The sequence below is a fragment of the Tiliqua scincoides genome, chromosome 16, assembly GCF_035046505.1.
Source record: "Tiliqua scincoides isolate rTilSci1 chromosome 16, rTilSci1.hap2, whole genome shotgun sequence".
Taxonomy (NCBI): domain Eukaryota; kingdom Metazoa; phylum Chordata; class Lepidosauria; order Squamata; family Scincidae; genus Tiliqua; species Tiliqua scincoides.
The window spans coordinates 6,683,962-6,697,349 of NC_089836.1; the positions used below are offsets into that span (position 1 = coordinate 6,683,962).

Sequence of the window (13,388 nt, forward strand, 5' to 3'; positions counted from 1 at the left end):
CAAGCAAGATCTGGTGCCAAGCCAAGAACCAGGCACGGGAGCAAACAGTTAAGTACATCTGAAGGTCACGGTGTCCTCCAGTGTCGGACAGAAAGCTTGCATGCAACCGTCGGTGCGAGAAAACAGCGCTTGCATTTACTAAATTGGAGGCAGTGGTGTATGTTGCATTGGAGGCCAAGGGTTTGCTCACTTGTGCAGTCAGGTGCGGATCAACTTTCAAATCCGCCAATGGGCGCCCGACGCCTTTTGTCCTATTCAAACAGTGGCGGTTGCAAGGCCTCTGCTGCCAAGGACGAAACTTTGCCTCTTGGAAGCTCCTGTAGCGACTTAAGTGACAGGGAAAACTGGCTGCTGCCTCCGGTTGCAGGATATCGGGGAGCTGAGGGGGCCATGGCGTGTAGAACTGTCCACAGGATTTCACCCTGTGCCCGGCCAGCCAAATGTTTACAGCCTTCCTTTTGTCTGAGGACGTTTGGTGAGTTGGGCGGAGTGGGGGGGGGCGTTGCTGTGGCCACAGAGCTGGTTGCCAGGAGACCTTAGTTCTTGCAGAGGGCTGGTATTGCTGTTGTTCAGCCCCCCTGCTAAAAACACCAGGGCTGAACAGGGGTTTACAAATCATGCAAAGGGGATGATGGTACACAAGTATACAACAGAAGAAGACTGCAAGAATGCCATCTCCCTTCATATTCCCTCAAATGCAGATAATTGTACTACCTCTGGATTTGTCATGGGGAGAAGCACTCTTTTTCCCCATGATCCCAAACACACATTTGGGAGAGTTGCAGCCAATTGTGACCAACACACACAGGGATTTGCATGCGTTTTGGAGCATTGCGTGTGACTTGTGGGATTTGGACAACATTGTGACTTCCAGAGTAGGATGTTGAAGTGTCATTATGTAGTTGAGTCTGGTCTCTTTCTACGATCAAAGCCAGGGAGGCAAATGGAGTCTGAACCCAAAACCAGGTCTGAGAGGGTTTTCTTTCCCATGAACCACAACCGAAGCCTAAACAAACGAAACTCACAACTGGTTTGAAATAAGTGGGTGTCATAATCAGGGAAAGGGTACCACGAATGCTTTGTTATCCTGTTGCTGTTTGTTTTTTAATCCTATTTGGTGGGTGTATTTAATAAGATTTTTTTTTCTCAAGTATTGTTTATTCATGTCAGAGCAGTAATTTTTAACCCTTTTAACCTCACAGCACACTGACAAGATGCTAAAATTGTCAAGGCACCCCATCAGTTTTTTGACAATTGACAAAGCACATCATGCTGCTGGTGGGGGACTCAAGTCCCCCAGTGGCCCTACTCATAGATGACCCTCCCCCAACTTCCGTGGCACACCAGCGGACCATTTGTGGCACACCAATGTACTGCAGGAAACTAGCTGAAAATCATTGTGTTAGAGAGTTACGTTGCAGGCAAAGAATTACGCGTATGATATTATTGTGCATGAAATGCATCTAAATTGGGTCAAAGTCTCTGAAACAGAACTGAAGTCAGATTTTTAATGGTTCGGCTCCCTGTTGGGAGTATATAATTCTCAGTTCTCCCTGCCAGAGTGTCTGCCCTGCTGGTGTTTACTGGGAGAAGATTCTGCGGCCTGCCAAATCCCTCCTAGCTGGACCTGGTTGTTAGCTGGCAGTAGAGGCCAGACTCCAGGCCCCACTTGTTTGGGTCCCTGCCATTCTGTTTTCACAGCAGGGCTATTGTTCAATGCTTGCTATGGAATGGTGATCTTGTTCCCACGGTGGCAGGCGCTCCAGGGCCTTGCATTACTTTGGCGGAGTGAAAAGCACTCGAAAGCCAGGTTCAAAGGGGCTACAAGTTGGCAACAGCTTCAGAAGGAGACTGGCTGGTTCAGGGATGCTTTTCTTCCAGTGTCAGGTGGGATGAAGTGGGCTGGATTGGGAGCCAGTTCTTAGGGGAAGGATGGCAGCCCATGGCCTGTAGAGGAAGGAAGGCAAAATGACACCGCGCTGGGTTTCCTCTTCCTTTCTTAACAAAAAATGAAGAGGTAAATGTTTGAAAGACAGAAGGAATTGGGGTGTGGTTAGGAAAAAGACAAGGGTGCTGTTTGATGCTCTGTTTCAGGCTGCAAAATATTATGGGCTACCCCATCTAGTGTTCAGTTTGTTCACCTGCTTTGAATTCCTGGTGCTTCTCTTGCAAAGTCACTCGAACAGTGATCCACCGCCCACTATTCCTTGGAAGTAGGAGAGGCCGCTCTGTTTCCCCCTGTTCAGTGGAGAACAACACAATTGAGCAGGCAGCTTTTGGGAAGGGAGAGGCTGGACAGCAGTAGCAGGAGGACAAACCAGGGAATGGGACTTCTTCACAGATTGTGGTGGAATTAGTTTGTGAAACTCACTGCCACAAGTTGTGTCTTGCGGGGATGGCCAGATGCTAAGATGGCTTTGAAAAAGGATGAGAGCAATTTGTGGAGGGCGAGGGGGGATCAGTGTCTGTTACTCGGCGTGGTAGCTAAATGGATCCTGTGTTCAGAGGCAGTCTACCCCCCCCCCCCCGCATACTAGATGCGGTAGGCAAATAATGAGGACAGTTGTCACTTCATGCCAACCTTGGGAGATTCTGAAAGCATCTCTTTGGCCATTGTAGGAAACAGGATACTGGACCAGAGGAACGCTTGACTCATAATTCAGTGGGGCTCTTCCCTTTCTGCTGGGGTCCTAAGCTTCTGACCTGAGAAACTTCAATGACGTGAGCTGCCTTTCTCTGCCTTGCCCACCAGGGGGCACCTTGAGTGCACTGCAGACTTTTATCTTCAGTCATGCCTGGGTCCTGTTACTGTACAAGATGAGTGCTCAAGATTGCATATTTTTGTGGTCTGCCAAAGCTCTCCAGTTGCCTGACATAATCTAGGAGTAAAATCAGTCTGCTGCTCTCTCACTCCTTTTTGTGAGCAATATTTTGATCATTGTGCGTATGTGTATACCCTCCAAATAGAATCTCAGAAATATGGACTTGGGTGTATCTCTGGAAAGAAATCGGGGAGAGCCAAGTACTGCACTGAAGCAAGGGATCAATGAGTGTATGGGACTGTCTTTTACAGAGCCAGACCGTGGGTCCATCCTGCTCAGGTCTTGTTTGCACTGAGCAGCAGCTGCGACCATGCAGGAATCTTTTCTCCCAGCTCTACCTGAAGATGCTATCAGGTGTTGAACGTGAGACCTACTGCTTGCAGAGCAGGGACTGTACCACTGTGCTACAGCCCTTTCCTAAGAGCTACGAACAGGTGGGCCTGTTAGCTCCTTCTCTCATAGGCTTTGCCAGAACTCTTCCTTAAGATGCTAAAAAGCTCTTTCCTTCATTCACAACTCAGAAGAAGAGGGCTGAGGGCTCAATCCTATCCATCTTTCTAGTGCTGATGCGGCCATGCTAATGGGGTCTGTGCTGCATCCTGTGGTGAGAGGGCAATCGTGGAGGCCTCCTCAAGGTAAAGGATTGTTTGTTCCCTTACCTTGAGGCTGCATTGTGGCTGCATAGGTGCTGGAAATTTGGATAGGATTGGGCCCTGAGTCCTTGAGATCAGGGTCACTGAATGGGAACAAGATATAGAACACTTTTGGGGACCAGATTGTGGTTCTAGTTGCTTATTTCTAAGCTAAGGCCATATCATTTAACAGCCGGGCAACTGAAGCCACTTAGTAAGTCACTGCCAGAGGTGGATTCTAGTCTTTCAAAACCAATTCCAGCTTCTCTACTCAATAGGCAGTGCCCTCTGTCGTTTTCTCTCTCCTAGGACGGCTGAAGCTCTCCATCAACATGCAAGGAAGAGATCTTACACTGTATAGTGAGTAGCTGTTTGGAGATTAAAGAAATTGGGGGGGGGATTGCTTTGTGTTTCCTAGGCCAGGGGTGGATAGAAGATGGTGGGAGGAGCCATAGGCTGGCCTCACACTTATGCCTCTCTCAGGCTGCTAGTTCTTTACAGACGTCCCTGGGAGTAAGTCCCGCTTAATTTAATGGGACTTCCCTCTGTGTAGATACGCCTAGGCTTTCAACCTCAGTGTTTCTCCCCTGTAAAATAGGAGTATTCTCTGGTTGTCTTTGGCCAGATTTTGTGCAACTCTGCTGGGCAGTTTAAGCGTTTTGTGTTCCGGTGCCTGCTCCGCAGTAACTGAGGCGCAGAGTTGTTTCCTGTGTGCATGCAGATCGTCTCAGTGTAAGGGGTGCAATGGGTGGTTCTGCCCCCAGCCATTATCTTGAGCCTGGCTTCAGTTGGCAGACCTGGGGAGAGGAGGCTCCACAAATAAAATAGATCCTGAAAGCCCAAAGCCTGCCCACCCTTGCACTATGACGCTGTTGTTCTGCTGTGTCCACTGCAGAGGTGGGGAGGGAGAGCAAAGTGCTGGGGGCGTGGGGGAGCCAAGCTCAGCTGTGAGAAAGTGCTCTCTACTGAACAGGCTCTCATTCCTCTGTGGGCCCAGGCCTGACCAGGGTTGCATCCTGCTTTCTGTGTTGGCAGGAGAAACCCAGGCCTCTCCTGCGTTATGACGGAGGAGCAGAAATCAGGATGCGGCCTGTGGTATTTAGCTTGATGGCGCTCCTTGGCCTTGGGCACTGAGCCTGCCACCACGAGCTGAGGGAAGTCAGGCGTACGGAATGCAGTTTGGCATCCGGATGCGGGTCTGCAGCCGCCTCAAACCAAATGCTGGGTCTTGGGTATTTTTAGCAGGCTCTTACTAATGGCGAGCATTGCGCATGCCCACATGCATTCACTCACGCACCCACCTTCTCTTCTCCTCTCCCCCTCTTCAGCTTGCATTCGCACCCAGTGATCCAGGGGGTCCTGCGCTGCTACCAGACAGGGGCGCCATTTCAGATTTCAGCAAGACAGGAAGGCAGTTCTCAGCTAGAGTGAATGTCCTGCTCTTGAGTCTGTGCAGGATTCATTGCAGGGAAAAGCAGTGCGTTCTCGGAATTTGTGGCCTCCTAGTATAGGCAATGTGCAGCTTTGGGCTTGTAGGACTGACGTTGTTTTCTGAAGGGAGCTCGGAGGGCCACCAGCTGGAACCAGGTGCAACAGAGAGGGCAGTAAAGGCCAGGCCAGATGCAAGCAGGTGGCTTCTGAGGGGAGAGCCCATTGCCAAGAAGTGACCGAGGCAGAGCCAAATAAAGGATGAGGCAAAACCACAAGCAAGGCAGCGTCTCAGGGTTTGCAGCCAATGACCAGCCTGGCTGGTCCAATCAGCTGCTCATTCATGAGCTCCTTGTACAAGCAGAAATAGACCATTAGTACTGGGCATCAAGGCTTCACATGCACACACACCAGCCAGCAGAGCAGCGCAAAGACCTGGTCAAAGGCAATCAGTGGATGCTCCCATTTCATAGGCCAGGAACACTGAGACTGAGAGGGAGAAAAAAGCCCTTGTCACAAGGCCAGAGGATCTGTGGTTTTTAAAGGAACAGCAAGTCATGTCAGCACTCTCTTACAAGGTCCCAGTGATTGTGGAGTTGAATTCTGTGCCTGGTGTCAAATTCTGCATTTTTGCGGGGCAGTTGTATAGTATACAGAACAGCACCAACAACAACTCTGAACTTTAGAAATGTGTACATCAGTGGTGATGGTGGCAGCTGAGGCAGGGGGAGAGGCTTGCTGTGTGCACAAGGGGGGTGAGCATTTGGAGAATTGCGCTGAGTCAGCAGGGACCTGGGAATGCAAAGAACCGAGTGAGGAAGGGATCTGAGCGTGGAGCTGAGTGAGTAAGACAGGCAGGAAGCTGTGCGGGCAAGAGATGTGTGTGTGTGTGTGTAGCCACCAATTGCTAAGTCAGCTTTCAGTTCATCCTTCCCCTCTTGCTCTCAGCAAGGGAGCAGAGTGCCTTTTTCAGGCTCGTTTTAAAAATTCATTTTTGTTCTTTCTTTCTTTCCTCCCCATCTGCACCCCGTCCCAGTTATGGAAGCCAAAGGCCTGATGGGAAAGGAGTGCCGGATCTGTGATTCCTTTGTCAAGGTGTGCTTTGATTCCTTTGTCAGGGGAAAGGTGTTTGTGCTGTGGCAACAAAAACCCCTTTGCGAAGTACTCCTGAGCCAGGATGGTGTGGTGGTTCGGGTATTAGACCTGGAAGAACCAGGCTCAAATCCCTGCTCAAATCCCATGAAGCTTCCTGGGTGATCTTGGGCCAGTCGCTGTCGCCCTTGCGTACCTCACAGGGTCGTTGTGAGGACAAAAAGCAAGGAAGGAACCACCCTGAGCTCCTTGGAGGAAGGATGGTATAAAATGTGGGAAATAAATATTGTAGACGAAGAGGTGGGGAGACCCTTAATGAAATCTGTAAGTCTTGCCCTCAGTTTTAGCCAAGTCACGGTCCCGTCTGTAGGCGTTTATAAAGAAAAACTGACAGAGCAACAAAGAAGCTGAGAGAACTGGGGCCTACTCTGCCCCCCCCCCAGGAAGAATCCTTCCTGGAGGGCTTCTATTCCCTTCTTCTCTTAGCTGAGGCCCTCCTCCAAACCAAGCTGCTGACTGCATTGTCTTGTGGTCATTGATTTATATATATATAAACCCTTCCCTTGGTTTGTCGGCGGTGATTGCAAGACCTGCAGAAGGAAGCACCAAGCCTTGCTGAGCAGCTGTGGGATGCAGGGAATCTGTGCAGTGTCTGAGTTGGTCTTCTTCTATACGATCTGGTGCCAGGGGCTGCACAACGGTCTTAACGACCGGCACGATGGCACCGGCAAATACTCGTGTCCTTTTCCTCTGAGGTCACACAGGTGAGCTCTCCAGAAGGCGTTGTGCAAGGTTCAATAATCCTCCCCTCGCAAGGGCACCTGCCATGTTGGGGGGGTGTTCTAAGGGGCTCCTTTCTCCATTTTTGGTCGATGGGCTTTTTCTTCTTGCAGTGACCTCAGCCTGCTCTCTCTGCTTCCTACTTTAGTCTCCTCTCAGCTTTGGAGAGTCAGCACTCACGGGCAAGTTTGGATCACTTGATACATCCAGCCTGTCCTCTCCACTTCTCCCCCCTGCAGGAAAAAAAAAAAAAAATTCCATGCAACATTTGAACAGGCAGCCAAATTCCCCAGCGATGCTGCCGTTCCTTTCGCAGCTTGAAATCCAGGCGACTTTTTCTTGCCTTGCCAACCTGCAGAAGGTTTTCTGTTTGTTTCTTGTTTTTGCTCAGAGGTGGGCTGCAAATCCACTCTGGTTGAAAGAGGGTTAATGTAACACCTGGCTTCTCTTTCTCTCCAAACGAAGGTGTCCATCGGGCCAGACTCGGATCGGAAGTGCAGGCAGAGGACCAAGACTGTTCTAGACAGCAAAAACCCTGTCTTCCACGAGCGTTTTCATTTGTGAGTATGGGGTGGGGTGTGTGTGTGTGTGTGTGTGTGTGTGTGTGTGTGTGTGTAAATGCAAGCTGCCTCCCCTCCCTGCTCCTGTTATCTTGTATTCCAAACTGAGCCTGGGACTTGGCCGCTCAGTCTCTCCTTTTGCTCTCTCTCCTTGTATGTGCTATTATGTCTAACATCGTTCATTACGCATGGTGAGGTCCTGCGGGTAAACGAGGAGTGACAGACGCTATTCTCCTGCTTCTTGCAGCCCAAATGCCTTGGACCTCAGCACAGTGCTGGCTTGCCTGACAGTCAGTGAACACCCAGCAGGAGAGCAGGGCTCCTGCTTCCCCCATCCTTGAAGTTTCCCCCCCCCATTTGTTTGCTTCTCTGCAGAACCAGGGCGCACGCATCTTTTCCTAGACCCCAGGCAGTCCTTGGTTTGGGTGGGAATCGGGCAGGTAAAAAGATTTCTGAAAGCTCAAGCATGGGTGTTGCATGCCGAGGACGGGGCAAAGTGTCCACGTCGGTGGCAAAAATGGTGTTGGTCGGAACTGAAATCCTGACTCTGGGGCAGCTGCACTGATGTTTATTCTCTTTCAATGGTGTCTGTCTCCACTGCTGTCGGATTTGTCTCTGGCATCCTGGTTTTAACAGTGTTCAGCTTTGAATTGTGGCCAAGTGCTGGCAAGGGTGAGACGTGCCTACAGAGAGAGGGCCTTTGCAATGCAAATCGAGCCACACCTGTTTCTGGAGGCTGACAAGTTGCGTCCTCTCTGCTTTGCCTTCCAGTTCTTTGCGAGAAGAAGATGAACGGAAACGACTTCTGGTCACCACGTGGAACCGACCAAGGAATTCCAGGTAAAGACTCAGTTGCGGCCAGGCTTCAAAACTGGAGAGAGGAGCTCTTGTTGAAGTTTCTGAAACCTCTGGAGGTATCCGTGTGGGCATTAGAGAGTATCATAGTTCTCTGTGGTGTTGGCAGCCTTTATAGAATCAGTTCCCAAGTTGTGGCAGGAGCAGTGGTGGTGTAAGTCAGGAGGCCAGCCCACAGGATCAAGGCCAGTGAGGTAAGACCGTCAGCAAGATGGTGGGAAGAGGCTGCGTTGCAATCTCAGAGAGGCTGCCTGACAGAGAGGGGGGTGAGAATGAAAGCTTAAGTCCATGAGACTATTTGCCAGATTAGACCATGGGGCTTAAGGGAGGAAGGGGAGTTTGAAGTGGCCTGGAGAGAGCGAGAGGGCAGCCATGTTGTTTGGGTGTTGAACCAGTGCCCCTCCCCTTTCAAACCCAGCCATAATGGCACCAGAATTGTTGCTTAGTTCTCTGCAGCATTGGGGAGCTGTCCAGAGTGCTGGACCAAGAGGTTGGGGATTTCATTTGGAACTTAGCATGCAGTGCAACCATATGCCTGTCTACTCAGAAGTATCACTGAGTTCAGTGGAACTTACTCCCAGGTAGCTGTTGCAGGATTTTAATCCAAGCTGCCCATCGCTGGAAACCTGGCTGGCTAGCACTGGCAAACATATGAAGCTTTGTGTATTGAGTCAGCCGGCTGGTCCCCATCACCCAGTGTTGTCTGCCCTGATTGGCAGTACCTCTCAGGCAAAGGCCTTTCCAGTTTAGCTTATAACCTGGAGCATATCCAGCCAACTAGGGCTGACCTCCCTCCCCAAACACACACTTTTGTGGCCTAGTCACAAAGGGGGGGGGGGGTTGGGCACATTGGCGGTTTGTTTACCACTTTTGGGGGGAGGCAAAACTGACCAGCTGTTTTCGGATTGTGGCTGCCATTTTGCTTTCCCCAGAATGCCCTGGAATGACAATTGGGGGAGACCGAGAAGGAGTGGCTTGCCAAAATGCCCCTCATGAGTTCATGGTGGAGGTGAGAATCAAATAAGGGAAGTCCTCATGAGCAAATCAAATTGTTAACCGCTGTGTTACCACTTGCTGGAAGAGCAAGCTGAGAAGGCCCATTCTGAACATGGCTTCCGCCATGAACTCGACTAAGTGCCCATTCCTAAAACTCCAGGCAGTAGAGATTGCGCTTGGGACACTGATATCTCTTACTGGTTTCTCCGCAGGCAGAGCGAACTCATTGGTTGCATGAGCTTTGGTGTGAAGACCCTCTTGAGCCCAGGCAAGGTATGGATGGCCTCTTGCGCTGAGGATGGGGGGGGAGGGATGGGACGCAGCTGTATATCTCACCCAGAAGTCAGGGAAGCTCTGCGTCTGAATGGCTGAGTGACAGCAAGAAAGAGATTGGGAGTGACAGCAAGATGTTTTCGCCCCAGAGCAGTGAGTGCACAATTCTGGTCACCCTTTCTCCAAAAAGGATATGGTAGAGCTGGAAAAGGTGCAGAGAAGGGAATTAAAATGGTTAGGGGGTTTGGAGCACCGGAAGGAAAAGCTGCAAAGCTTGGGACTTTTTGTTTAGGGGGAAACAAACCAGCTTTGTGGGGGGCATGATTGAGGCATATAAAATTAGGTATCTTTCGTGGAGAAAGTTTAATACATAATAATCCAGGAAACTGCTTTACCCTGAGTGGGCCCCTCTCCGTCAGGACTGGCAGCTCTCCAGAGCTTTTGAGAGGGGCTCTTTCCCTGTCCTCCTCTAGAGACACTGCCGAGGACTCAACCTGGAGGGCTCTGCATGCAAAGTAGGGGCTCAACCACTCAGCTGTGGCAATTTTTTTTCCCTCCCATTCTCATAAAACTAGAACTCCAGGTTTCCCACTGAAATTGATTTATTAATTTATGGAACTCCCTGCCACAAGACATGGCAACGGCTGCTAACTTGCCTGGCTTTAGGAAAGGGGATTTACCCCCTGAATATCAGTTGCTAGAGAGCAAGAATGGAGGAAAGCTGTCTCCTTCCTGCCCTGCTTGTGCTTGGGCTTCCTGAAGTCATCGTTGACTACTGCAGGATGTGGGTTGCTGGACTCAATGGGTCTCTGGTCTAATCTGGCAAATCTGTTCCGATGCTCTTGTGTGTCCCAGGCTTATGGTCATGCCTCATAAGCTTGGATTTGGGTGCATGTCAAAAGCTCCCTGACCATAGAAAGCTTGTGTGCTGAGGAAAAGGACTCTAGCTTGGGCTTTTCTCCCTAACTTTCTCTATGCACATTAAGAGAGTAGTGAGTTGTGCACAGTACCCCACTGACCTGCCTGTATGAAGTGGTACAGTCCAGCAAGAGGTGGACCACTTGCTCCTACTGGTTGCGTATCTAGGTCTGTAATTTGCTCGGCAAGGTTGGCAGCCCAGGCAGAGTGTGTGTGTGTGTGTGGGGGACTTTATGTAATCTGAATGTCTGCGACAAGACAAGGTTAACCAGGAGAGACACGCTTCAGCATTCTCGCATGCCCCCGTCCACATCCAAGCAGTGGATGCCAATCAAAATGGAGGAGTTTCCAACCAGACAGTGTGGCTTCACTTCCTCTGAAGCCTGATCCCAGGTTAGGCAATGAGGCTTGATCTCAGCCTTAGATCAGAGCCTCTGTAGCCTTTTCTCTGACGTGCTGTGGTTTTGGCAAAAACCAGGGTGAATTTGCAGGGTTATCAACTCAGACTGAAGCTATTTGGGATATTTTTTCCCCCCAGCATGATGTAACATTGAACATCCCTGGAGCCCCTATTAAAACCTCCAGGATGGCTCTCAGTTGTCACCTGGAGGATTGATGCTGAGGATTACAAGCCAGTCCTGGAGCTGTGACACCCCTATGAAATTGTAAAGAGGAGTGCCTTTTTTGGCTGAGTTTTCTCCAGTTTGAGATCTGACCACATCTTAGGGTTTAAGTTGCATAGTAATATTCCAGCGCTTTAGATCTGACTTGGTGGGGTACATCTGAAAAGCCAGATTTTCACTCTTGCTGTGTGAATACTAAGGCAGTCTTTTAAAAGACATACTTGCCAAATGCAATAATTAAAAAAAAAAAATTCCCTTAAAATCTCTGTACCTAGCAACTTACGCGAGGACCATTCAGAGAAACCTGAATTTGAGGAATTAATTTTGCAAGCAGGTATGAGTGAGGAGAATGGGATCTCCCCCTCATCTGTTTTTCTTGCCTGTTGGACTCTCTGCTGTGAAGCACTGAGAGAGAGAGAGAGGCTGTTGGCAGGCAGTTCCTGCCCTCTGCTGGTGATGTTGTGTAACACAGCAGGCTTTCACTTGGCAAAAGCTAGGACCCACCTAAACCTGCAGCATGTGGGACCCACCCACTATCAATAGTCCAGTAGGTGAGAGAGTCCGGCAAGTGAGCAGCCAAAGTTCCCCTTTGCGTCCCACCCAGTTGCACCCAGTTGCACCCAGATGCAGAGGCATCACGAGGAGAGCATGGCGAGCAGAGCATTGCCTCCGGACAACCCTCCCTCCCGCCTGCCCCTGGCTTGACCAATTCAGGCCCCATAGCAGTTGGCAGGGATGCAGCCGCTGGGTGACTTGCCGCTGCTGCTAATCCTGGTACTTGTTGCTCCATTCTTTCTCCGACACACACACCTCCTGTCATCATGTTGGACATTTTGCTGATAAATATCACCTAGGGATGAGACTTTGGCTGCAAATAGGGAGGGTCTAAATCCTGAAAACCCCAGAGCGTCTGTGGCTCTCTCTTTTTGTTTCTTGTGACCCAGGAGATCAGTGGCTGGTACTACCTGCTGGGGGAGGACCTTGGCCGGACAAAGCACCTGAAGGTGGCCATGCGGAGGATGAAGCAAGGCAGCGCAGGTACGTGTTGCCCCCACAGTCGTATCGGCCCCAAGTGCAGGGCTTCCCTTTCCCCCTCCAACTGAATGGCTGCTCTGACTTCCGGGTCTGCTGTGACATAAATCAGGCTGTTTTGGATCAAGGAGGTGGGAGGATGGGAAGGACTTCCTATTGTGTGCCTTGATGATGATGGACACATTTCTCCCTTTTTGCTTTGCAGACCTGATGTTGGTCAAACCGGCCACGTTCCTGGGGAGTGAGCACAGCGAGGACATGGAGCAGCTGAAGGTATGTGTGGGAACACATCTTGGTGGGAGAGGTTCTCAGCAGCTGCTCAAGGCAAATGGTCAAGCTCTGGTCAGGACAACGGAAGTTCTTAGGTGAATCGCTCTAGGGTGTTCAGGGTGCAGCAGCAGGGCAGGGGAAATGAACAGGCTGGAGATTCACTTTCTCAGCAGAACAGGTCAAAGGGCCTGCGGTGCAATTGCTGGTCAGCGGTGACGTTGGAAAAGGGAGCACATGGAGCGGGTGTCAACGGAGTCCCGCAATTGCCTCATCTAGCCCAGTGCTGTGGCTCTGACTAGCAGCCGATCTGGGTCTTTCCCAGCCCTTCCTGGAGATGCTGCCAGGCACCAAAGCTGGGACCTATGCATAGCAGGTGTGCTGCCATTGAGCTGTGTGTGTGTGCATGTTTGTGTTTGTGTGTGTGTGACAGAGAGAGAGAGAGAGAGAGAGCCGGTTTTCAAGTGCCTTCTTTCCCTGGTCGCAATCCTTTCTCTTCTTCCCTCTGAATAAAATGTGATCGCAAGACCCCCCCCCCTTTGTTCCTGCACTAAGTGCAAGCATAGAAAGACAGCTCCAACAGCCTTCGAGTGTTTGTGAGAACGGGGCAATGGCCATACGCCTGCCTGGGAGAATGCGGCAGGGAACAAAGGCCGCCTCCGCTCAAGAGCTGACAGGAATCCAGCTCTGAACTCTCCCTCTCTTCCTCCTCACCCCTCGGAGTTCTCAGGAAGCCTCGGCGCTTATCGTCCAGCAGCACATGGCAGAGGCGGCCCGGGAGGTGAGGGGTGGCTTCCTGCCATTCTTCTGCCGAGCCGCCACCGGGTTCCCATGGGCGGCCATGCCAGGATTGCCGAGGCTTATTCCCGGATGCCTGGCTGCGAGGAGAGGCAGGGGGTCTCTCCGCAGCTCCTGCTTGCCAGGGAGAGGCAGGGGATGATCTGAGACTTCCATGGGCTGGCCACAAGCCTCGAGGCCTCGGACATGAGTCGCTTCAATGGGCTGTGCAGGGTTTGCTCCGAACAGCGCTACCGGCAGGTTGGTGCCTCTGAACCCCAAGAGCAGGTGTATGCGAGGGTGCGCGTGAGCCTGTCTGGGGGTGGCATGCAG

General features: G+C 51.0%; 1 protein-coding gene across 3 annotated transcripts in view; it reads left to right on the top strand.

The window, feature by feature from the left end:
- Positions 1 to 229: 229 nt before the first annotated feature.
- RGS3 (regulator of G protein signaling 3) overlaps positions 230 to 13,388 on the top strand; it is a 52,752-nt gene continuing 39,593 nt past the window's right edge. Inside the window, exons 1-9 of one of the 3 annotated variants that reach the window (XM_066610778.1) lie at positions 237 to 475; positions 2,620 to 2,721; positions 3,764 to 3,814; positions 5,919 to 5,977; positions 7,220 to 7,314; positions 8,086 to 8,154; positions 9,378 to 9,438; positions 11,924 to 12,017; positions 12,217 to 12,284. In XM_066610778.1, the coding sequence (XP_066466875.1) occupies positions 3,787 to 3,814; positions 5,919 to 5,977; positions 7,220 to 7,314; positions 8,086 to 8,154; positions 9,378 to 9,438; positions 11,924 to 12,017; positions 12,217 to 12,284 (474 nt within the window). In that variant the 5' untranslated portion in view covers positions 237 to 475; positions 2,620 to 2,721; positions 3,764 to 3,786. Of the gene's footprint in view, positions 476 to 2,619; positions 2,722 to 3,763; positions 3,815 to 5,918; positions 5,978 to 7,219; positions 7,315 to 8,085; positions 8,155 to 9,377; positions 9,439 to 11,923; positions 12,018 to 12,216; positions 12,285 to 13,149; positions 13,317 to 13,388 lie in introns of those variants that run through there. The other 2 variants (XM_066610777.1, XM_066610779.1) reach the window with 2 other exon arrangements.